Source organism: Lampris incognitus, chromosome 2, assembly GCF_029633865.1.
Source record: "Lampris incognitus isolate fLamInc1 chromosome 2, fLamInc1.hap2, whole genome shotgun sequence".
NCBI lineage: Eukaryota > Metazoa > Chordata > Actinopteri > Lampriformes > Lampridae > Lampris > Lampris incognitus.
The window spans coordinates 49,869,794-49,893,269 of NC_079212.1; the positions used below are offsets into that span (position 1 = coordinate 49,869,794).

Here is a 23,476-nt window from a genome sequence, read left to right on the forward strand (position 1 = left end):
CGACGACGGCGGCTTCGCCGCGAAGGCAAATCGAGCGCTCCTTCGCGATGACGCCACGCCAGGTCCGGGGACGTCCACGAGGTGGCGCAGGAAGGCCACCGTCGAGCGAACCGGACCAGTTCGGGACGGACTGGGTTTCAGGGGATCAAACTTGTTTATCCTCTTACCTTAAGACAGTGTTTCTCAACCGGGGGTCCGCGGACCCCTAGTGGTCCGTAGTGTGATTGCAAGGGGTCCGTGAAAATAAAATATCTTTAAAAAAAAGATCCTATGACATTTATAGAAATAGGATTATTTTACTCAAATGTGACTGAGACCTTTATCTACCTAAACTATAAAGGGTAAGAGGACTTTTTTCTCTAATTACATCTGTTTCACAAGTGTAATTTATTGTATTTTAATAAGAGATCTCGCTCCCGTTTGCATTGTTAAAAGTTACTGCATAAAAATTCTATTGTTACATATATCTGAGTTACTGCATAAGAATTCTGTTTTGTTAACTATATCTAAGTTACAACTGAAAGCTCTTATTTTTGCCCCAAAGAGTGAATAAATGCTATAATGCAATTTAAAATGCAGTTTCTACTGTTTCTATCAAATTGCAACCCCCCTCCCCCAAGATCAGTTGGAGGGGTCCTCAGGGTAGATCAAAAATACGCAGGGGGTCCAGGACCCCAAAAAGGTTGAGAACCACTGCCTTAAGACACACCGTAGAACAAGAATTGCTACATATTAGTTTATTTATCCAGCTCCTCGAATCAACAATTATACATGTGCATCTATGTATCCGTACACTTCTGTTCATCAGAAAACACTTTTCATTAAATGTGATAAAAATGTACACCTTATATGGCGTTGATAAGAAAATACTGACGATCTTCAGTACAAATCTATACCTTGGGGTTTATCTGGCAAGCAAAAGATCATTGTTCAATAATTACAAAAACATAGACTCAGGAAAAAACAAACAAACATGTTTAAGCCTTTCGTCGGGGGGGGGGGGGTCTGCTGATACACGAGCGTTTCTCTGCCAGGAAAGAGAAATGATAACAAAAATAATTCACAGTATGGAAAAAAAAATGTGTCGTGGCTCGTCCCAATGACACCCGTTGTTCAGACTGGGGAAAAAAAGAAAAAGAAAAAAAACCTTCAACATTCAAATCATGTCTAATGGGCAAGAGAATCTACATTTAGATTCATGACAAAAAGCATGAACAAACAAACTGGATCCTTTACAAAAATAAAGTCATGAAGTGTACAAAGAGAGCAATATGCCGATGCATGATTAAAGAATAAATAATGTGGCTGTGGTTACAATCCCAGTGTCCTGTGGTGCAGTTAGAGAAAGAGAGAAAAAAAAACAACAATAAATTAACATTAATTTCTAAAAGTCTTCCATTCAGAATGCCATTCATCACTGTGCTGTTTGTTTACAATGGGAGGAAACAGGCTTACACAGCACCCTGTGTACCGTCACGGGCAGAGAATAGAGTACCTCACATAGCCGCAATTTCATTAGCGCAGGCACTGGTCTTAATGGTATTAACTAGGGGTTATACCGTGACATAATGCATCTCTGTATGTCATCATCAGATGGTTGAACATTAACCCTGCAGCAAAACCTATGAATGAAGATGAGCGCAAAGCTCGAGAGTGTATATGTGTGTCATGCAAGGACGTGTGCGTGTGTGTGTGTGTGTGTGTGTGTAAGGACAGTGGTACTACCAATAAGCTAAGGCTAATTGTAAGTAGTCTTGTCGTCGGGTGTCTTAACCCGAACAGAAGGGAGGCTGTTAAAATCAATGCGAGAAACAATACAGCACATCTGCCCTCACCCTAGGGAGGCAGTTAGCAGCAATTAGCGTAGTACATACGAGTAATGGCCAGGTATTTCCAACCTCAATGTAAAATTATCATAAAACTTTATGGAAAAAAAAAGTTCAATGAATAGCGGTTCGGTCACATCGATTTCTGGGGTGAGACCGTCGACATAAAATGAGGGGGAAAAAGGCAGGTCGTTTAAACAAGAAAAAGACAAAAAAAAAAGAAGAAGAATCACACCCACCCCTACATCTTTGGCAACCTGAGGCAAGGACAAGGCTCAATTTGCATGAAGTGGATTTGTATTTAAATGTAGGAGGGGTTGTTATTTTACCACCTCGCTCCGTACCTTCCCAAGGGGATGAACGGCACAGCCCTGATAAAGAGCCATGTCGTACATATTTCAGCTCCAGCTGCCCCACCTTTATCAAATACAGAGTGCGAGCTAGTGTGTACCCAGGTAACCACGGAGAGTTTGTGTGTTTGTGTCTGATATATGTCGATGATTCAAGGATCTATTTCAACTCTTCTCACTACAGTACCATTCATTTCCTTCTTTTCAGACCGCAAGTTGCCTCAGGGGTTACCGCTAAATCCAACATCCATTTTCAACACCATCGTTGGTCAACATCCATTTGTAGTTTCTCGTTAACTCGGTTCGTGTAGGGGGTGAATGACAACACGAAGGGGGTGAAAAGGGAAATGGTGTATAAATACTGAGAGGTCACTCGTCATACGTGACTGTCCCGACACGTCAAAGTGAACTGGGGGCTGCAGAGTGAAATCGAAATAGACGAAGACGGACCGGGAGGGGAGAGCGGGGCCGAGAGGGATGAATATATTTACAGTGTTGAGATGATGCTGCAGTATGGTCCACAGCGAACGAGCGGAAATCCCATTTGTCACCCATGTACACACAGCCGGGGAGTAGCCCTTGTTTTTGGATAGGTGAGGAAGAGCGGAGGGAAAACGTGAGCGACGACGAATCTTAAGAGTCTCAAGTTCCTAAATTGACGCCTGGCAAGATCCCATTGGTCAGATGTACAAAGGTCACATGTTCATTTGTGAGGTACACTTATTCTCGTTTTCCCCCCATAAAAAAAGCCCATGAGAAATATTATTGACAGAAAAACAAATAAAAAAAAAAAACAGCACAAAAATATAGGCCTAATGGTTTCAAAAGTCCAGTTGCTCCCAAAGATTGCTCCAAGAATAATTAAAATCGGTTAACTTACATGACCAATAAATCATCATCGTTATTGTGGATAGGAAGTCATACGGAGAGGAACAGTGGTTACAAGCATCCGAGCCACATCAATGGACCCAGAATTGTTTTTTTTTTTTTCCTTTTTCCCCTCTGAATAAAAACTACAGTATTATTGCTGATCTCAGCACTTGGTCAGTTACTGTGGGAACACATACGATGGTAGTACTGGTGACTGTTTATCAATCACATGCTGCAGCCGCCTACGGAGACGAGTGGTTGCTGTCTGGTGCAAGGTGTCAAGGCAAAAAAACACAGATTGTCATAACGACTCTAGAAAAACAAAACAAAACGTCCACTTCTATCCACCTACAAAGCCAGGGGTGGGGGTTTCGGGAAAGAAGATGGTGGACCGGGGTCCAGGGGTGCATGCATTCATTCAGTCTTTCATTCATAGGGTCACTTCTTTCATTCATTTACGGGACTGATGAGATGATCTGAGGGCTGATCTCACTGCTGCTGTCGAGCAGATGATCAGAGAACAGCAGTTTCCGGAAGAAAAACTGAAGTAAAAAGTGCTTCTAATGGTTTTAATGCATGGGGTGGGGTTGGGGGTTGGGGTTAGCGGCAGGGCTGACCTTTCCAAATGACCATTTTCCCCTCCAGTATGTGACACTTAGGATATCGGTGCGTCCATCAGTCACAGAAGATCTGCATCGCTGCTATGGCACACATGCGCAGTCATTGGCATGGGAGAGGGCGCTATTTTACGTGTAAAAGATAGTACGTGGAACCATCAGAATGTGGGTTCTGTGTTCAGATTAAATACGTACGTATCAGCTTGTGCTTTTCCGGTTAAAGTCATCGTATATAGTAGTATGGCGTATGCTTATTGAAACCCTATGCTCCTGTGACTAATTTTGCTGTATGCATGTACGTTTGAATTCAAGTTGGGGGTGTACGTCACTCGTTTTGAATGTGTGCGCCCAATCTACAGTGTGATGACAGTGCCGTCCTCTTCCAGGCTCCGCCTCTCCAATGCTTTATCAGGCGACGGTGCGCTTGATGAGGCATTGGCGTTGCTAAGCGACCCGCTGCTGGCACTGGCCTGTAGGGTCCCATTGGCGTTGACAGAGGCGGTGGAGGAGGAGGCGGCAGCGGTGCGGAGGTTAAGGTGCGGCTCGTAGCGTGGCAGGGAGGGCATGCTGTAACTTGCGGAGGTCACGCGGGGGATGGGCTCCGCTTCACCACCCGCTTCGATCACCAGGTCCTCGTCATCGTCGCTCTCCAGCTCCTCCGGGTGGAAGTTCTGGATGATGTGCGATGGCGTGGAGGCTGCGGCACTGGCGCCCACCCCACCGGACGATGAGAAACCGTAGTAGCTGGCACCGCTGTCAGAGGAGCGGCCTGAGCTACCAGACGTCCTCCCTCCTCCTCCTGCTGCCCCGCTCCGTACCACGTTGTTCCGCTGGTTGGCAGGTTTGACAGTGACGATGAGGTTGTGGCTGTTGGCTATCATCATGTCCGTCACCTGGTCCAGGGACTTGCCAGCAACCTCGATGCCGTTTACCTCCAGCACCTCGTCATTGACAGCCAGTAATCCCGTGCTCTCAGCAAGCCCGCCGGGCACCATCCGTGAGATGAAGATCCCGGGGACTTTCTCCAGGCCCTGAGGAGTGACCCGCACGCTGGAACCATCCCGAATGTAGAAACCAAGCGGTTTCTCCTGGCCATGCTTGTAGAGGCGCACTCGGCGGTGCGTCTCCGGCAGGATATCCACGTCAATGATGGAGGAGACGGGGCGGAAGTCCCGCGGCAGGCTGATGATGACCGGGGGTTTCTTCTTGGTGGCGTCAGGCCGCAGGAGGACGGCCGACAGGACTGTGTTTTTCTTCCTGGTCAAGGAGTCTGTGCAGAATGCTGAGTAGTCTGCTTCTTCTGCAGAAGGAAAGAGATTGACATAGTTTAGAGGAAGCAAATAAGGTGAGAGGGAGTATGACAAAGTAAGTGGGGGGGGGTGGCAGGAAGAAAAGAGACACAAGGAACACATTACGAAGAACATGCTAATCATCCATAAACTATCTGGCTGTGCTCATTAAAGTCATCATTCAGGCTGACATTGCATTGCATCATGGAGTTATTTTGGACATGGAGTTGTGCTTTGCAGCGGTGCAGGTCTGAGCCTCGGGCATCCCCACAGGATGTCTACATTAAAACACACACAGATGTTGGATCTGAAAATTCCCCTTTGTTTTATACTATTGTCAATTGCCATGCAAGCCCCTTTATTTAATCCTACGCTTATTCCTTGATCATTATTCCTTTCTGCCTGCTGTAGAAACCCATGCAGCCTCATAAATTATCATACATCTGCTGCATACAGCCACGACGTTACATCTAGGGAGCAGGATTACTGCATTATGGATTTCATCAGCACTTGGCTGGCGTTAAAGAGGCAACCTCGAAGATTCTGGCTGCTCTCTTTTTGTATCCCAGGAGTCCTGTGATGTGCCCTGTGATGGCCTGGCGGCCTGTGCAGGGTGTCTCCCGGCCTGCCGCCCAATGACTGCTGGGATGGGCCCCAGCATCCCCGCGACCCTGAGAGCAGGATAAGCAGTTTGGATGATGCATGGATGGAACGAGAATTCCAGGAGTCATTTCAATACAACAACACTGGACCACCGAGCGTACGTTCTGCCAACCCTCTCCGGAGGACCGACCACTGCTGGCTGACGTAAAACGCGTCACTTCCTTTGGTGGTGACACGTGGGATTTTTGGCGGGGGATGTCGCCACAGACACGTGTTTGTATTTCTCCATATTACTGCAAACGCGAGGGCTGTCTTCAGTGGCCGACAGGCTGAGTCGCCATTGTGTCACCTTGTTTGGCGAAGGATCATAACTGAACGGACGCTGAGTTAAGTGAGAATGCTCGAGGTTGTTTCTTTAAGACACTGCCCCTCTGAATCCCCTATGCTGAGAGCTGTTGAACTCGTTCAAGTTGGAGAATATTTTCTCTCTTTGGAGTCCAGTGGAATTACAACACATTGCCACTAGTGTGGGGGGGAACTCACCAGAAAACAGGACTTTGTCCTATTTAGGGTCTTATGCTCAGCCCCAGTTCTAAGTAAAACAACTCTGCTGAGGAGAAGCAAAAGTGTGTAGACTTTAACCTGACAGCTGAGGGAAAGGCAGGGCCTTGGCTCTGTAATAGTTAACCCACGCGCAGCTAAAAATTAACAGCAATGTAACCTTGAGCCTTCTCTCAATCACAGTCATGGCCACTTCACTCATTTGAAATCAGAGAGATCGCTGTTCTGCCTCTGGCTCCACACCCCTCTGACGGCAGTCAAGACTTGCAGGTAACAGTGTGCAGATGGTGTAGCGGTCTATTCCATTGCCTAACAACATGGGGGGATCGCCTGTTCAAATCCTTGTGTTACCTCCCGCTTGGTCGGGCGTCCCTACAAGACACAACAGGCAGTGTCTGCGGGTGGGAAGTCGAATGTGGCTATGTGCCCTGGTCGCTGCACTAGCGCCCCCTCTGGGGAGGGGGAACTGGGGGGGAATAGCGTGATCCTCCCACACGCTACGTCCCCCTGGTGAAACTCCTCACTGTCAGGTGAAAAGAAGCGGCTGGCGACTCCACATGTATTGGAGGAGGCTTGTGGTAGTCTGCAGCCCTCCCCGGATCAGCGTAGGGAGTGGAGCAAATGACCAGGACGGCTCGGAAGAGTGGGGTAATTGGCCAGGTACAATTGGGGAGAAAAAGGGGTGAAAATCCCCCCCCCCCCAAAAAAAAAGACTTGAAGGTAACAGCAGCACTTCAGGCATCAGGACCTCAACACTGTCGAGTGGCCCGCCTATGAACTTTCACAAAGCAAGCTAGCAAATCCTGTATCACCTTTTAAGCGACTTACTATAAAAAGAAACTTACAGACTTGCTGTTATGCAACATTTTTACCAACCATTCAGTCTTGTGCCGCTCGATGTTATTTTTAACCACCTTTCCTTCGGATGCGATTTTCTTGCTTCGACTCATTTTACGTTTGTGTTTTTTTATAGCCCCTACCCCTAAGTGTTCTAATGAAGTCCATCATCATCACTACACATCATCACTATAATCCCTGTCATTTCCACTTTTGTTCCGTCACTCGCGCTCGTGCCCTTGCCAGCAGCTCTTCGGGGTCATACTTTTCTGTGAAAGTCAAATATTATGACAGTCTCACATGTACCCACCCCTGCTCTTTAATCTGGGAAAATATTGAGGGAAATCAATAAGGGTTCCAGTTTAGGGTTTAGACTGGCTGCACCCCCCCCAGCAACACCCCCCCACACACACACACACACCTAAAACCAAAACAAAGGATCCATTGTCTGCAGAAAGAGCAGCAGTCTTGCGTTTCAGTTCCCGTGGGAGACGAGCTCAGTGCATACGTCTCTGCCAGCCATGACGTACGGGCCGATATAACTTCACCCCGCAAAATCAAACACGCTGCAAAGGCAGCACGCCAGCCTTCACCCGAGTCTACCTGGCACCAGGGACACAACACAGTAGGTCGATTTCCTGGATAGATCCCGCATTATTTTGTTACAAAGGATGTTCGGTTTAAACAGATTTCCGCTGGGGGGGTATTTCCACGAGCCGGGGTTCTAACGTTTCCATGTCAATTTCGCCAGCCCCCCACCCCCACCGCCACCCCCCGCTTTCTTTCCCCCACTGCTGTTTTTAATGTCTTACTCTGGCCTCGCGCATCAACGTCCACGCTAAACGAAATATCTCGTGTTACTCAAAGCATGTGCAGGTGCGCAGGTCCGTGCCAGCGGTGACACAAGACTGGTTCTTGCAGCGCAGTCATGCACCCCGGTGGGCAATTCTCCACATCTCGTTTCACTCTTTCCAGCCTCCTTTTCATCTAAACCATCCCTCCATCTCCAGCGTATGAAAAAAGTAGACCTGACAATGGCGTTTTGGTTCGAGGAGGGCAACAGGAGGCTCCAGGCCACTCGCGGACATGGCAAAGACGTGCCGTGCAACGATGCTCACATGCACGCACCCTTCTGTGCGCAATGCATCCTATCTACTCACAAAACACATACATGTAAGCTGCTCTGCACACACGCCGGCATGCACATCTGCAAGCAAGCATTCAAGCGAGAGCGAGAGAGAGTACCATTAAGCTGATATCTGGCTTGTGATGATGCCTGTTCTAATAACAAGCAGCACTGAGAAATCCAATACTCTGAAATCCAATCGCTGCATTATAGCTCATTAGAAGCAAGGCTTTCGGTCTAATTAGCTGCACAGGCCTATAGGCTAGCCAGGATGCATATGGATGCCCCCCCCACCCCCACCCCCTACACACACACAACGCGCACCCGCACAGCTCCTGTTCTGCAAATATGCTATTGCCCTTCTTTTGCTTCTACCTTCTTTGGCTGTATTTATCTAGAGACACACGCAGGAAGTAAATAAACACACCTTAATTTTACTCGCCGCACAATGTTGGCCCTGCACGACACACGGAAGCCAATGTGCATGCACACAGGAGCTGATACATTCTGACGGTCTCTAAGTGCTCCCACTGGTTTATCAATTGACCCGCTAGTGTAACCATCAATACTGGCCAGCCCGGTCGTGAGGAGCAGAGCTCTAAAAGCATCGTAAATAGGGAGCGTCCGGGGTTCACTACGGTGACCGGCGGTGGCCAAAAGACCGCGATCAGTCGATGAAACACTGGAGAAATTAGCCTTTCCTTTTGACTCCCGTTGGCCGATGATAACACCAGCCACGTTTCTCTGCTATTAAGTGAGCACACCGGTGAGCAAACATGCAGAGACAGGGCGTCCGGGTGGCGCGGCGGTCTATTCCGTTGCCTACCAACACGGGGATCAAATCCCCGTGTTACCTCCGGCTTGGTCGGGTGTTCCTACAGACACAATTGGCCGTGTCTGCAGCGGGGGCAGATGTGGGTATGTGTCCTGGTCGCTGCACTAGTGCCTCCTCTGGTCGGTCGGGGCACCTGTTCGGGGGGGAGGGGGAACTGGGGGGAACAGCGTGATCCTCCCAAGCGCTACGTCCCCCTGGTGAAACTCCTCAATGTCAGGTAAAAAGAAGCGGCTGGCGACTCCACATGTATCGGAGGAGGCATATGGTAGTCCGCAGTCCTCCCCGGATCAGCAGAGGGGGTGGAGCAGCAAACGGGATGGCTTGGAAGAGTGGGGTAATTGGAGGGGTACATTTGAGGAGAAAAATGGGGGGGGGGGAAACATGCAAAGAGATGAAACTTTGCAGGCTACGCTGATAGTTTGTTTTGTAAGCCAGTAATATAACCTGGGCTTGCTAAGGACGGCAGCATGTTAGCCCCCGAAATTCTTCCCTACATACTGCAAAACATCCGCCTCAAAGTCTTTCACTATCTTCTGTAGGCCCGTCAAAAGACATTCAACAAAACCACCCTGTGTATTGTGCTGTATGTTTGGCTTGCCTGTGTGATTGTATGTGATAACGACTGAGTCAGATTTGTTAATTGCCGTGACTCAGGTTCGAGGAATGCCATGACCAGAGATAGAGCGCAGATGTGTGAATTGGTTCAAACGGCGATTAAGGGAAATAATCAAAGGTTATTTGTGTGGGAACCTGAGAGATAAACACAATTGTATTGCACCACGGAGAGAGAACATTTGTCACACAGCCTTGAATGAGCCCCTGGTTCGGGGATCCAGCTCACAATGAATGAATGAAACATGTAGCCTGTTTAGTCCGATGGAGACCTCTTGACATGTGTCCGAGTGAAACTACTGAACCCAAACACACAAGTGTAACAACCACAGGTGACTAGACTCGCTAGCCCTTGGCTAACGGGTCGGACCCTTTAGTTGACTGGTTCGCCTGTGGTGCTGGCGACCTGGGTTCCTACCCCTCTCCTTCAGCAAGCGCGTCCCTGTGCTTCAGCATACCAGCTCCCTCACGCCTCTGGGCGCACACGCTTTCGCCTCACGGTCTCACCATCCCACTTCTGACACCAATGTAGCGAATTTGGGGGGCAGCCGGGAACCGCCACAGCCGGGACGTGAACCCAGGTAGCCCGCACCACGGGCGACTGCGCCATCCAGCCGACTAAAGGGTCCGACCCGTTAGCCAATGGCTAGCGAGCCTAGTCATCCGTGGCCGTTATACAAGGCTCCCTCAACCGCACAAGGAACGCCATTGATGTGACCGTTAACTAAGGCTGATGAGCGAGCGTCCATGTCACCAACCCCACCTCTAAATCTACAAACCATGACCACTTAGTTTAGTTACCTTACCAAAGCTTCTAAATCCCTTCAAAAACACAGTGGTCCTTCACAGTATGAAAAACAAACAGCGTTGAAATGTGGTATTTATACATGTCATATTTCACTGCAAAAAAAAATCCTCAATAAAAACATCTGCCGACATACCTTTCTCATGGCTCTGTACAGCTTAGGCATTCAAACTATGCAGTCGCTGCTATGATTTCCCACCGTTTGAATGGAGTCAGTGAGGAGAGAAGGGGAAACACAGGCCAAGGAGAGAGAGGGAGGGGGAGAGAGAGGAAAGCAGGGCAGTGGATGGGAAAAATAACAAGTGAACACACAACTTCACAAGTAAAGACCTATTCCCTCACTGTATTGTCTTACACACACACACACACACACACACACACACACACACACACACACACACACACACACACACACACACACCACTAATGTGTTTCATTCCTACAGACTTGTGTGGTTTCCTCTCCTCCCTGCCTCCTGCCCACCCCGACCAGAGAGACAATCACATGCATGTTAACCAGCGCGTTAACAGCATCACACCTCATCCCAAATACTCTTGTTTTCCAATGTAGCCCTGGAGGCTTTGGCATGCTGCTTTCCAAATTATACTGTTAAAATAACCCACTGCTGAAGGATTAGAGAAGAAATGGGACGTCCAGGTAGCGTGGCGGTCTATTCCGTTGCCTACCAACACAGGGATCTCGGTTCGAATCCCCGCGTTACCTCCAGCTTGGTCGGGCATCCCTACAGACAGAATTGGCTGTGTCTGCAGGTGGGAAGCCGGATGTGGGTATGTGGGCACTAGCGCCTCCTCTGGTCGGCTGGGGCGCCTGTTCAGGAGGGAGGGGGAACTGGGGGGAATAGCGTGATCCTCCCACGCACTACGTCCCCCTGGCGAAACTCCTCACTGTCAGGTGAAAAGAAGCAGCCGGCGACTCCACATGTATCGGAGGAGGCATGTGGTAGATCGGCAGAAGGGGTGGAGCAGTGACCGGGACAGCTCGGAAGAGTGGGGTAATTGGCCTCATACAATTGGGGAGAAAAGGGGGGGAGGTTGAAATAAAAAGAAAAGAAGTGGACTTGCATGCTACCATTTGTAAAAGCACACCACGGCCAGCGAGGCCGCCATCTCTTCTAAATGACCCCCAGCTTATTTACGCTACATACAAAACATCCCTAACCAGGTTTTTTTTTCTTCCGCAAAATAATTCTTAAAATTTTTGCGTGTGCTCTACCCACTTTATATTCCCACCCCAATCTCATCAGTCTGTTAATGAGAGGAAAAATTAAGTTGTGATTTACAGGAAATAACTGATTAACATTCTTGTATGTCCAACCAGCTGAGCAGGCTGAAAATACTCTCCTGTAGTCTGTGTTGGTGAGCCAGTACTACGGTAACGCCCAATACACTGTGTTAGAGGATATACCCCGACCAGCCAAAACATTAAAACCACTGACAGGTCAGTGAATAACATTATCTCGTGACAATGGCAGGTGTTGAGGGGTGGGATATATCAGGCAGCAAGTGAACAGTCGGTTCTTGAAGTTGCTGTGCTGGAAGCAGGAAAAATGGGCAAGTGTAAGGATCTGAGTGACTTTGACAAGGGCCACATTGTGATGGCTAGATGACTGGGTCAGAGCATCTCCAAAACAGCAGGTCTTGTGGGGTGTTCCCTGTTTGCACTGGTCAGTACCTACCAAAAGTGGTCCAAGGAAGGACAGCCGGTCAACCGGCAACAGAGCCATGGGCGCCCAACGCTCACTGATACAGGTGGGGAGTGAAGGCTAGCCCATCTGGTGCAATCCCACAGAAGAGCTACTGTAGCTCAAATTGCTGAAAAAGTTAATGCTGGCTATGATAGAAGGGGTCAGAACACACAATACATCATGGCTTGCTGCGTATGGGGCTGCGTAGCTGCAGACTGGTTAGAGAGACCATGATGACCCCTTTCCACCACCAGAGGTGCCTGCAATGGGCACCCGAGTGTAGGAATTGTCCTGGTCTGATAAATCATGTTGTCTTTTACATCATGTGGATGGCCGGGTGCATGTGCGTAGTTTACCTAGGGAAGAGATGCCATCAGGATGCACTATGGGAAGAAGACAAGCCAGCAGAGGCAGTGTGATGCTCTTGGCTATGTTCTGCTGGGAAACCTTAGGTCCTGGTATTCATGTGGATGTTACTTTGACACATACCACCTACCTAAACATCGTTGCAGACCAGCTACAACCCTTCATGACAACGGTATTCCCTGATGGCAGTGGTCTCCTTCAGCAGGATAATGTGCCCTGCCATACTGTAAACATTGTTCAGGAATGGTTTGAGGAACAAGACAAAAAGTTCAAGGTGTTGCCTTGGCCTCCAAATTGCCCAGATCTCAGTCCGATCGAGCATCTGTGGGATGTGCTGGGAAAACAAGTGCGATCCATGGAGGCCCCACCTCACAACTTACAGGAATTAAAGGATCTGCTGCTAGCGTCTTGGTGCGAGATACCAGAGGACACCTTCAGAGGTCTTGTGGAGTCCGTGCCTCGACGGGTCAGAGCTGTTTTGGCAGCACGAGGGGGACCTACACAATATTAGGCAGGTGGTTTTAATGTTTTGGCTGATCGGTGTATGCAGCACTCGGTAAGAAAAGATGAGCGTGCCCTAGATAACTCCACTGGTGACATAATGATCCCGCTCGATGATGACGACGCCGACAACACATTACTTCCTGGTGCCGGTGTCCTGTGCCATGTCAGCAAACCCTGACGCCACTGCCAGGGGAAATGACAACCAGGAAAGAGCGGATCTGTCAACTTGCCACATGAGACAAGCATTTATACTGCCATTACTACTGCCGCTACTACTGCTAATGCACTGCTGTTACCAGCCCCCGAAACGACTACTGCCAGCCTGCTGATAACGCAATGACCCAGTGAGTGACCGGCAAAAATATTCACCCGCACAGAAAAACCATGACAGCTTAATGGGCAGACATTAGTTTGATAGCAGCAGCCTTATTTTAAGATACTGTCACTGTTTCTGGAGAATTGCAAAAAAGGTTGCAAATAAAGCATGTTTCGCTCACTTGTTTTAACTTGAAAAAGATTTAAATTGCAGATTTAGGATTTAAATTACATTTATGTGCAAGACTAAATGACCTGTAAGAGGTTTTCTGTCCAGGGCAGAGCTGTGAAATCAGCCTGCGACGTCCCGGTACGGGGAAATTAAGTGTTAGAGGGACGCTGTGGTAGAAAAGCAACACAGTAAAGAGCACTAAAACAACAGCGACAAGTAGAAACGACTAAAGGTCGAGTCGGGGTGTTCTGGAACCAGTCAGGTTTGTTGACGACAGGCCGGATATCCAGCACGCGGACGGTGCCATGGTGCTCCAGACACCGAGCCCTGCAGGGGAGGAGGGAGCCCTGCAGGGGAGGGAGCCCTGCAGGGGAGGAGGGAGGACGTGGGAGTATGTGTTGAGCGTGTCTGTGTGTGTTCTTGTACTTCCATCTTTGCGAGGACCATTTTGAGTGTGGGCATTTTTGCAACATGAGGACATTTTGGCCCGTCCAGTTTCTAAGGCTCCGATTTAGGTTGAGGCCTTTAGTTTAGGGTTAGAGATAGAAGTAGGGTAAGGTTGAAGGTTAGGTATGTAGTTCTGATGGTTCAGGTTAGGGTTAAGGGCTAAGGGATGAAGGTAGTCAACAAAGGGAACTCACAAAGAATGTGTGTGTGTGTGTTCATGTGAGCTCACACATGTACATAAGAAAGACCATGGGTAGCATAAAAGAAAAAAGAGAGAAAGAAGAAACGATATGGGGAGCGAGACATAAACAGAAAGAGAGAGACAGACAGAGACGGAGAGAAATGTGGGGAGAATGCAATGCAGACAGGAGAGGCCAGAACAAAGAGACAGATGAGACACATGGGAGAAAATGTGAGACAGACAGGAGGGAGAAAGACGGGCAGAAGAGAGAAAGAAGAGGAGGAGAAAACAGACAGGCGAGGGATTGGAGACAGACAGGAGGGAGATAGACAGAGATCAGGTTGAAGGAGTAGATGAGTCAAGCTGAGGAGACAAGGGGGCGGGGGGAAGAAAAGGCAACTTTCAAAGGAGTAAATTCCCGGAGGGTTACTATTCTGGGTGTAGTGAGCATACCTCCCTGACACAGCTCGGATAAAAAGAACCTTAATGCTGCTGATAAGGGAGAGGGGGTGGGGGGGGGTGCAGCTGGGGGGGGTGTGTGCCAGAAAAGGGGAAGGAATGGGGGATAGTGGTGAAAAACAGAACAGAATACTGCGATAAGGGCCTTCGGGGAAGATGGCCGCTGCACTGTAGAGACTTGTACAGGTGTGACTGGAGCTGGAGTGAAGACAAAGGCTTGCAATGACGACAGGTTGAGGAATTAACTATTAAATCCATAATTCAAAAGACTGTGCCTTCTAGTCCCTCTCATACAGTGCTGCTAATGAACCTGCCATACCCTCATCAATATAACTTTATTACCCTGTCTTGACGTGAGACATTTATCACATGAAATCTGAATGGTGGAACAAAGTGTAATGCAGCCTTGGAGTTTACGTAACTTTCTATGGGGCCAGCATGTGTGTAGCGTCTAGTTAGGAGTCCTTCTCTTGCTGCGTTTTGTCACTGCAGTATAACGCAGCTCCGTCAATTATTTTCCTACTGACACAGACACTCCACTGCCCCCTGCAATAGCCACTCTCGCTCCTGTCTTCCCTCCCTGTGCCCTCTACTCAGTCTCCCTTCCTCTGGTTCTGTATGTCTCTCAATCTTCTCCGGCCTCTTGACCTTCTTTCCTTCGGTTTCTTTTCCTGCAATGCTCTCTCGCTCTCTCTCTCCCTCTCTCTCCTGCAGGTTTGGCTGGACTAATCTGTCTGGACTATGTTCTCTTGCTCTGGTCTGCGAAGCTACCACTGCTCCGGTAAGGACATCCAGCCAACTGATAAGATGAGGGGCAAGGGGCCAGGCGGGAGCTGATTCTCTGAGGGCCAGTGTTAGGACCCTGGACAGGGGGGGTCTGGAACTAAACATTTATCGAGCCTTGGGCGTCAGGATAAAGGTATGTCTGGATCTCGGCACTGAATTGTGACTAGAAGATTGTGGCCTTGGAGTAGAAATGGGGCCAGGTCTTGAGCTGAGGCATGTGACTGAGGTCAATAATATCATTGGGGAATCAATTCCTCTGGTGTCTGGGCACTGAGCTGTGGCTGAAAGATCACGAGCATTCTGACTGATATTCTGAACTTACAGCTAAGGCTGAGAAACTGACTTGGGATAAGGCCTGAAGATGATGAAGATGGGGCTTGCAGACTGGCCTGGTGACTGAGGGACTAGGGCTGGTACTAGAACTTGGTCTAGGTCTGAGCATGGGGATGCAGCTGGGGGCTTAGGAATGGGCCTGCCTTGGGGTACAGGCAAGATTTGACTTTGGTGGCGGGATGAGTAGGAGACTAGGGCAGTTGTGGTTGGAACGGGGAGGAGTTGGGGCAGGATCTGGGTCAGATAGCTAGAGCTTTCAAGGTAGTCCCATAACACGAAACCTCAAACAGGACAGAGGCGATGAGGAGTTGGACTTGGGGAGGCTGGAGGGGTGGGGAGCTGGGGAGGACTGGAAGGTAGAAGTGATGGAGGGATAGCTGCGTGGGCTAATGTGGCCAAGGCCAAGCCGGGCCACCCTGTCGCTCATGCGCCTGGATAGAGATTTTACAGGGGGGGCAACAGCTGAGGGACTCTGAGCTCCTGTCTCTGTCCTGCCCTCAGCGTCTGGCTCCGGAAAACAACATAGCCAACCTGCACAATCGGTCTGTGCATAACTGTAGTCCAGACTTCCGGTTCCTACTGCAGCGGTCATACCAGTTTCCTGTTTGTTGTCAAGTGACATCCACAATTATGAAGATGAGCGGGCGGACGGAATTGTGGACGTAACTTAATATGTACAACTTGAAACTTTTCACCCGTTTGCTGGTAGGTGCAGGTGAAAGTTTGTCGACAGTTCTATGCATGTCGTTAACATTAATCCATGGTAAATCTTGCAGGCATCGCGAAAAATATGCCATTGTCAACAGCACACGCCAACAAACAGGAAACTGGTATAACCGCTGCAGTAGAAACTGGAAGTCAGTGGACTACAGTTATGCACAGATCCCCTGCACAGATCACAAAACTCAGAAAACCTTCATCATACGAAGACTACCTTTTAGCAAACTGAACTGTAGCTCTTTTTCATGTCATTAGCACATGTATTTCAAGGTCTATGCAAGATAGACAAACGTTAGACGATACATCACCAGTGTCAGACCCAAATTCAGAGGGCCAACATCGAAGATTTTAGGCTAATTTTTTTTTTGTTCCTCAGAAACTTGAAGAAGTCACATCTTTCAAATATCTCGGATCTGTAATTAGCGAAGACGGAAGATCGGAAAAGGAACTTAGGAGCAGAATCGCCATCGCAACTAGCGCAATGACCAAGCTCAACAAGATCTGGAAAGATAAAAAACTTGGAATGAAGTCAAAACTGCAACTGCTCCGCACCGCGATAATAGCAACTCTTCTACACGGCGCAGAATCCCGGACCCTAACAAAAGCTATGGAGTAAAAAGACAAGCCTTTGAACTTAGAGCATATAGAAGAATGCTGCAAATCCCATACACAGCACACGTCACCAACACTGAAGTGCTGAACAGAGTTAAGGAAGCTATTGGTCACCATGATCGTTTACTGACAATGGTAAAAAAAAAAAAAAAAGGAAATTAAACTGGTCTGGGCACATTTGCCAAACGGAAAGGACACTTGCAAAGGACATCCTGCAAGGCCTGGTAGAAGGGACTAGGAAGAGAGGGAGACTGAGAAAAACCTGAGTAAACAACATGGGAGAATGGCAACAGACGAGTGTAGTGGAGGCGAGGAGAGCTGCGATGGATAGGGAACGGTGGAAGAGACTTGTTGAGGCATCAGCTGTGCTCCTACGACCGCCATAGGTTGCGGAACTGATGATGATGATGATGAGAACTGTTCCCTATGTTCAATGTGTAGCTCTGCAAATCTCCGGGTGCTGCAGCGGCCCACTGCTCCTATACAACAGGACGGGTTAAATGCAGAGAACGCATTCACTGTAAGACTCCAACGTCAAATAAAGTGTCTTTCATTTTTCACGTTCTTTCGAATCTTGTCCTACATATTTGCCAGGCACAACTGTGCATCAGAATAACTAATCTGCTTCAATAAGAGTTACCAAACCAAAATGCTGCAAAACCCTGGGGACCTTTCAACACCGTTGGGTTTGCATTAGCCTAGCTGCACTGGCAGGGACCCTCGCATTGAGGAGGAGAATCACGCTGACTACAAGCAGCCACGGCATTCGGTGCATGTTAGCGTGTTGCAGCCTGTTGACTACAGCGAGCCACGAGCCAGAGTCAATATGCCGGAATGGCATGCTGAAAAGAACCTCGCTGATAAGCGTGCCAGATAATTTCTCGTATCATGATCAACGCAGTACCAAACCTTGAGGACCAGCAGGGGAAAATGCCTCAACCTGAAAAGAAATCCATCCTCCGCCGAGTCATTTAGCCCTGCCCTTCGAGTGGTGTGACAGTAAATGAGAGAGGTGAAAGTGTTCCTGTCTTAAGATTGTTTTGAATGACCGGTCAGGACCCGATATGGCTCCACATACACAATGAAGTTTGAAAAAAAAAATGTATTCATATAAACTATGACCCCCCCCCCATGCTAAAAAACAATAGATAAATAAAGTGACGAGGATGACGAGGAACACAGATCCCTGGTGATTTCAGTACCAAGGTGGACCTGGATGACGTGAACACTACTTCGGTTCGGGTCCCTGGATGGAAAAAGAGCTAATGACATGTCTCCGCCATGGTTTCCACATGACACTTAGGAAAACGTTTCACAGCTCCTGACGTGCACTACTGTCACCTACTTCCACAGACACCTCTGCAGAAATGTTGCCCCAAACCCCCCCCCTCCCCTTGCTGTGCTCCTTCAGTCCAAAGTACGGCGCTAATGCCATACCCCCCACCCCCCCATCCTCACCCCAGTGACTCCTTCCGCTGGTCAAGAGTTCAGTCTCTCTCTCTCTCCCTCTCTTTCATATATTTCTTTTCTTACTCATTGCCTTTCTTTCTGCTCTGCCCCCCCCCCCCGCCCAATTTCCTCTCCCTTCACGCCTTGTTCTCCGCTCTCAGCTTTCTAGAGCAGAATACTGTCAACTTCTATAACGGAGGCCCTGGACTCGCGTTCCCTCCCTCCCTCCGACCCTCCCTCCCTCCCTCCATCGTGGCAAGGTCTCCCCCTATTCCGCGTTCATCTGTGCCTCATTCACTCCATTCCTCAAAACTGACCCCTCCCCCCAAATTCAACCCTGGATCCAGAGGAAAGAGGTTTGGTTTGGCTTGGCTAGCACCCTCCCACCCCCCTCAAACACTTTTTTTCCCCTCATCTCCGTAGATTGTATTTGCATATTTTAAATTATTTTGCCCTCTCTCTCTCTCGTTCCCTCTCTCTTTATTACACCCCTCCCTCACACACTCGCAGGCCCTCTTTCTCGCTCCTTCTCCCTCATCCAGTTTTTCTGGTGGAGGGTCCGGTCTGGCCTGCTGTCCTGCCTAATCTGGCCTGCAGAGGTGATCACAGGCTGGCCACATTCCATCCCAACAGCCCCCTCCATCCATCCCTCCCACTCTCGCTCTTTCCCTCTCCCTCCTACACCCCCCCTCCCCTCCCCGCCTCTTGGCTTGGGCCTCAATCTGCATTCCTCCCTTACTAATACTATTCCCTCTCTCTCGCTTTCTACATTCCTACCACACTTTACACTACTCCCCTCTTCATTCCCCTCCTCTCCTTCATTACAACTCTCGCCGAGACAATGCCTTATACATCCCTCCCTCCCCAACACGACTCACTCGCTCGCTCCAGCAGCCCCCTTCATCTCCATCGCTCGTAAGGCCTACAATCTGCACGTCCTCCCCGCAGCCCTCCTTCCGTCAATCATCCCACCATCCCTTATATACAGTACCTCGGGGTCCACAGAGGGACAACTTGAGCAGAAAATGGTTCTGAAAACACAATACATTCTTGCAGCCTTACATCGTGCAGCCGAGCCAAAAAAAAAAATGTTTGAAACAGAGAACAGACCCCAATTTCTGTCGTGTGTTGTGACATTTTTCAACTCAGACTCACATGTGCTCCTCCAGAGGCAACAAGCGAGCTTTTTATTTCCGTCTCGTCAAGTCTTTAACAAATGCCTCCTTCAGCAGATGCAGTGTCTGTTGTCCTCACTCAGTGCACCCTCTTGCTTTACGCCTATCCTCCCTTATCTCATATCACGCTCCGACTATATTACTTAGGACACCACGGGACATTCTAACTACAGCTCTCTCTCTCTCTCTCGCTCTCTCTCTCTTTCGCTCTCATTACTCATCAGCCGTGTCCTCCTGGGAACTGGTGTTATCATGGCCCACTGCTTGGTGTACAGAGTGCGTATAATCTCTCACACTGTACCATATGTTTTCTATTCTCTGGCCCGGTGAGTCATGCGCTGGTCACTAATTACCCAGGTAGACCCGGCTGGAAGTACTCGCTCGCTCTCTCTCTCCCTCCCTCCGTAAAGTAGGGAGAGTCCATTAGGAGATACCGCAGGTGCCGGCTGACGTCACCTACACAAGCCAAACTCGTCTCCACACCTTGAGAGAGAGCTTCTTCGAAAAGCCGTCACCCCCACATGGGTTGGAGTCCGGCCTGTCGGTGTGCGTGTACGTGGAACGTTCTGGCTGAATGGCGTAGGCAGCCTGTCAAACACACCACGGAACCCGAGAGCGTCACACCCACGACTCCGGTAACACCGCGCCAAGCAGTAAAAACAGATCCGACGGGAACACGAGCCGCACTCTTTGCTGACACTTTGTGAGGCGTGTTTGTTTTAGACCTGCAGGACTGACAGCATTCTTGTGGCAACCGAGTCACAATGCACGTCTATGGTAACTCCCAGCAACGCAACACCTTGTGCTTTTTTTATACGTTAAAACTCGACACTTCTGCAATAATGTCTTTGTTTGTTCACAACACAGCGCCAGAACTGAACCACATGGTTTCAATCAGCGATAAAATAAAATGTAAAAAAAATGTGGATTCCCCCCCCCCCCCTTTTTCTCCCCAATTGTACCCGGCCAATTGCCCCACTCTTCCGAGCCGTCCCTGCCGCTGCTCCACCCCCTCTGCTGATCCGGGGAGGGCTGCAGACTACCACGTGCCTCCTCCCATACACGTGGAGTCACCAGCTGCTTCTTTTCACCTGACAGTGAGGAGTTTCACCAGGGGGACGTAGCGCGTGGGAGGATCACGCTATTCCCCCCAGCCTCCCCCCCGAACAGGTGCCCCGACCGACCAGAGGAGGCGCTAGTGCAGCGACCAGGACATGCAACCACATCCGGCTTCCCACTCGCAGACACGGCCAATTGTGTCTGTAGGGACACCTGACCAAGCCAGAGGTAACACGAGGATTCGAACCGGCGACCCCCATGTTGGTAGGTAATGCAATAGACCGCTACACTACCCGGATGCCCTGACACAATGAACTTTTGTTGGTATCAGCTTATCATTGGAGGAGAATTGGTTTCTTTTTCATTTTCGAGATCACTGGAAGGTGTCTGATGTAAATTAACAGCCTCCCTCTGATGTCTCTTTCATCTGTGCCCTGAAACGTACCCTTAACAATACTGTTGCTACTCTGATGCACTGTTGCGTCACTATTTTGTAAGTGAAAGCAATACATTATACTATCAAATGATCAGCCTACCCATCCCTGACAGACAACGAGCTGTGGGCCGAACCACAAGGAACACGTTGATCTTCAGATAGGATTGTAGGCCACGAGTCAAACAGGCTCAAGTTTTCACCCCTGGTGTCAAAAGCTGCTGTGTTGCCGGCCAGGACAGCACTTACAGGTATTACTGTTCAGACTGGTTATTTTCTTTTTTTGGGGATTCTTTTCTCCCCCAATTTTTTTCCCCAATTGTACTTGGCCAATTACCCCACTCATCCGAGCCGTCCCGGCCGGCCCCCTCTGCCGATCCGGGGAGGGATGCAGACTACCACATGCCTCCTCCCATACATGTGGATTCACCAGCTGCTTCTTTTCACCTGACAGTGAGGAGTTTCGCCAGGGGGACATAGCTTGTGGGAGGATCACACTATTCCCCCCCCAAACAGGCACCCCAGCCGACCAGAGGAGGCGCTAGTGCCGCGACCAGGACAAATACCCACATCCGGCTTCCCACCCGCAGACACGGCCAATTGTGTCTGTAGGGACGCCCCACCAAGCCGGAGGTAACACGGGGATTCAAGCCGGCGATCCCCGTGTTGGCAGGCAACGGAATAGAACGCCACGCCACCCGGACGCCCCATTTATTTTCATTTTAGAGAAGAAAAATATCCACAGTCATCCAACCAGTTCCCCTCTAAAGCTGATCGGCGACCACAACATTCCCATGTTACACTGGCTAGATCTGTGAAACGGGAACCTTTCAAATATCAAAACAAACCACCTTCTAACCACTAGCAGATTGTTCTTCTGTATCGGCTGTCCTCACGGTACAGACACTTCCCCGGACTGACAAGGACACAGTCAAAACAACAGTGTAAAACCCATGTTGTCCTGTTCTGGTCTAGACTGACGAATCAGACCCAATGTCACGCCAGAGACTCAAAACAGATGTTGGAAATGCACGCAGTTAAACAACGCCACCGCCAGCAGCCAGCAACGCCGCCATTTCTTTATTCTTTTAAAGAAAGAATCGTTTCCATCCTTCCTTTTGGAAACCGTCTTCTTGCAGACTGACTTATTCTTGCAGACTGACTTATTCTTGCAGGCTGACTTATTCTTGCAGACTGACTTCTTCTTGCAGACTGACTTCTTCTTGCAGACTGACTTCTTGCAGACTGACTTATTCTTACAGACTGACTTCTTCTTGCAGACTGACTTCTTCTTGCAGACTGACTTACAGCGGACATAAAGCAGCAACGGACAGACGTGAATAACGAGAGACCAGAAAACAACCGAGCTCAGTTGTATCACCTTTGTGTTCTAGCCATTGCGCTGGACTCGGAGGGGTATTTTCCCAGCATGCTTTGCGCCTCCCATCAGCCCGGGAAAGAAAAAAAAAAACTCCAGAGCAGTTAATCCACCTATGAACGGGCCTCTTCAGCGCCGTTTTAGCAACAAGTAAACAGCTGCCACCTCACTGCCAGCCTAAAAGTCATCCACCCATTCAACAAAAAAAAAATGGGCGGGGGGATTCTAACCTCTGTTATTGTGTTTATGTTGAAAAAAACAAAAAAAGACTGTGTGAAACAATGACACGGGCCTAATTGGGCAGCCTATCAGACACAAACGCGGTATACACAAGCTCGGTGCACACAACCACACGGTTTTGCGGGACTGAACAATGCGACATTTATTGGCCGGGCAACGATGTCGCATTGATGCAGAAATAACCACAATGTGGGCATTATTCAACACCCGGACCACAACAATACGACAACGGACCCACACCGACGGCTTAGCATCCAATCTGCCGGCTGCTGAATGAAACCCACAGAGCAGCAAGCCTACGTAGCCCAGATTTCCAGACAGATGAACGCACAGCAAGGAGGAAAACCAACCCCGTGTCACACACCGCGGCTACAGTCTGCAGACCAGACGCGTTTCTTTCCGACCGATACATAACAAAAAACACGCGCTCTCGTGCCGCCAGCTCTCAAGGCAGCACGAGAGCATCCAGACCGTCGCCCTAATCGAGCGTTAAAGCATCTCTCCGTTATCGCGGCGGGACTACGGTGCAGCGCTCGACGAGAGCAGAGACGCGAGTCTCGGCCCGTCATCTTGCCTGGAGTCCTTCCAGCCTCTCATGCACTAACGACCGCTTGCATCATACCCAGCCAATGACCACCTAAGACTTTTCACACCGCCCAGCAGCTTTAGGGGAGCCCGGGTAGACCAACAGCTGGAGGGCCGAGCTCGTGAGCAAAATAATCACCGGATCCAAATTCTGGACTGGCTAGGGAAAATTACCGTGTGTGTGTGTGTGTGTGGGGGGGGGGGGGGCTGTGATTGCAATGCACCC

At 49.4% G+C, this 23,476-nt stretch overlaps 1 protein-coding gene across 2 annotated transcripts in view; it reads right to left on the reverse strand.

Moving 5' to 3' along the window:
* Positions 1 to 730: 730 nt before the first annotated feature.
* The window catches only part of pard6b (par-6 partitioning defective 6 homolog beta (C. elegans)), a 28,536-nt gene continuing 5,790 nt past the window's right edge, over positions 731 to 23,476 (reverse strand). Inside the window, exons 3-4 of one of the 2 annotated variants that reach the window (XR_008809812.1) lie at positions 3,664 to 4,963; positions 1,091 to 1,118 (exon numbers count right to left, since the gene is read on the reverse strand). Coding sequence is in view for 1 of the 2 variants with exons in the window: in XM_056274028.1 (XP_056130003.1) it covers positions 4,017 to 4,963 (947 nt within the window). In the remaining variant the exon portion in view is untranslated. Of the gene's footprint in view, positions 4,964 to 23,476 lie in introns of both variants that reach the window. The other variant, XM_056274028.1, reaches the window with a different exon arrangement.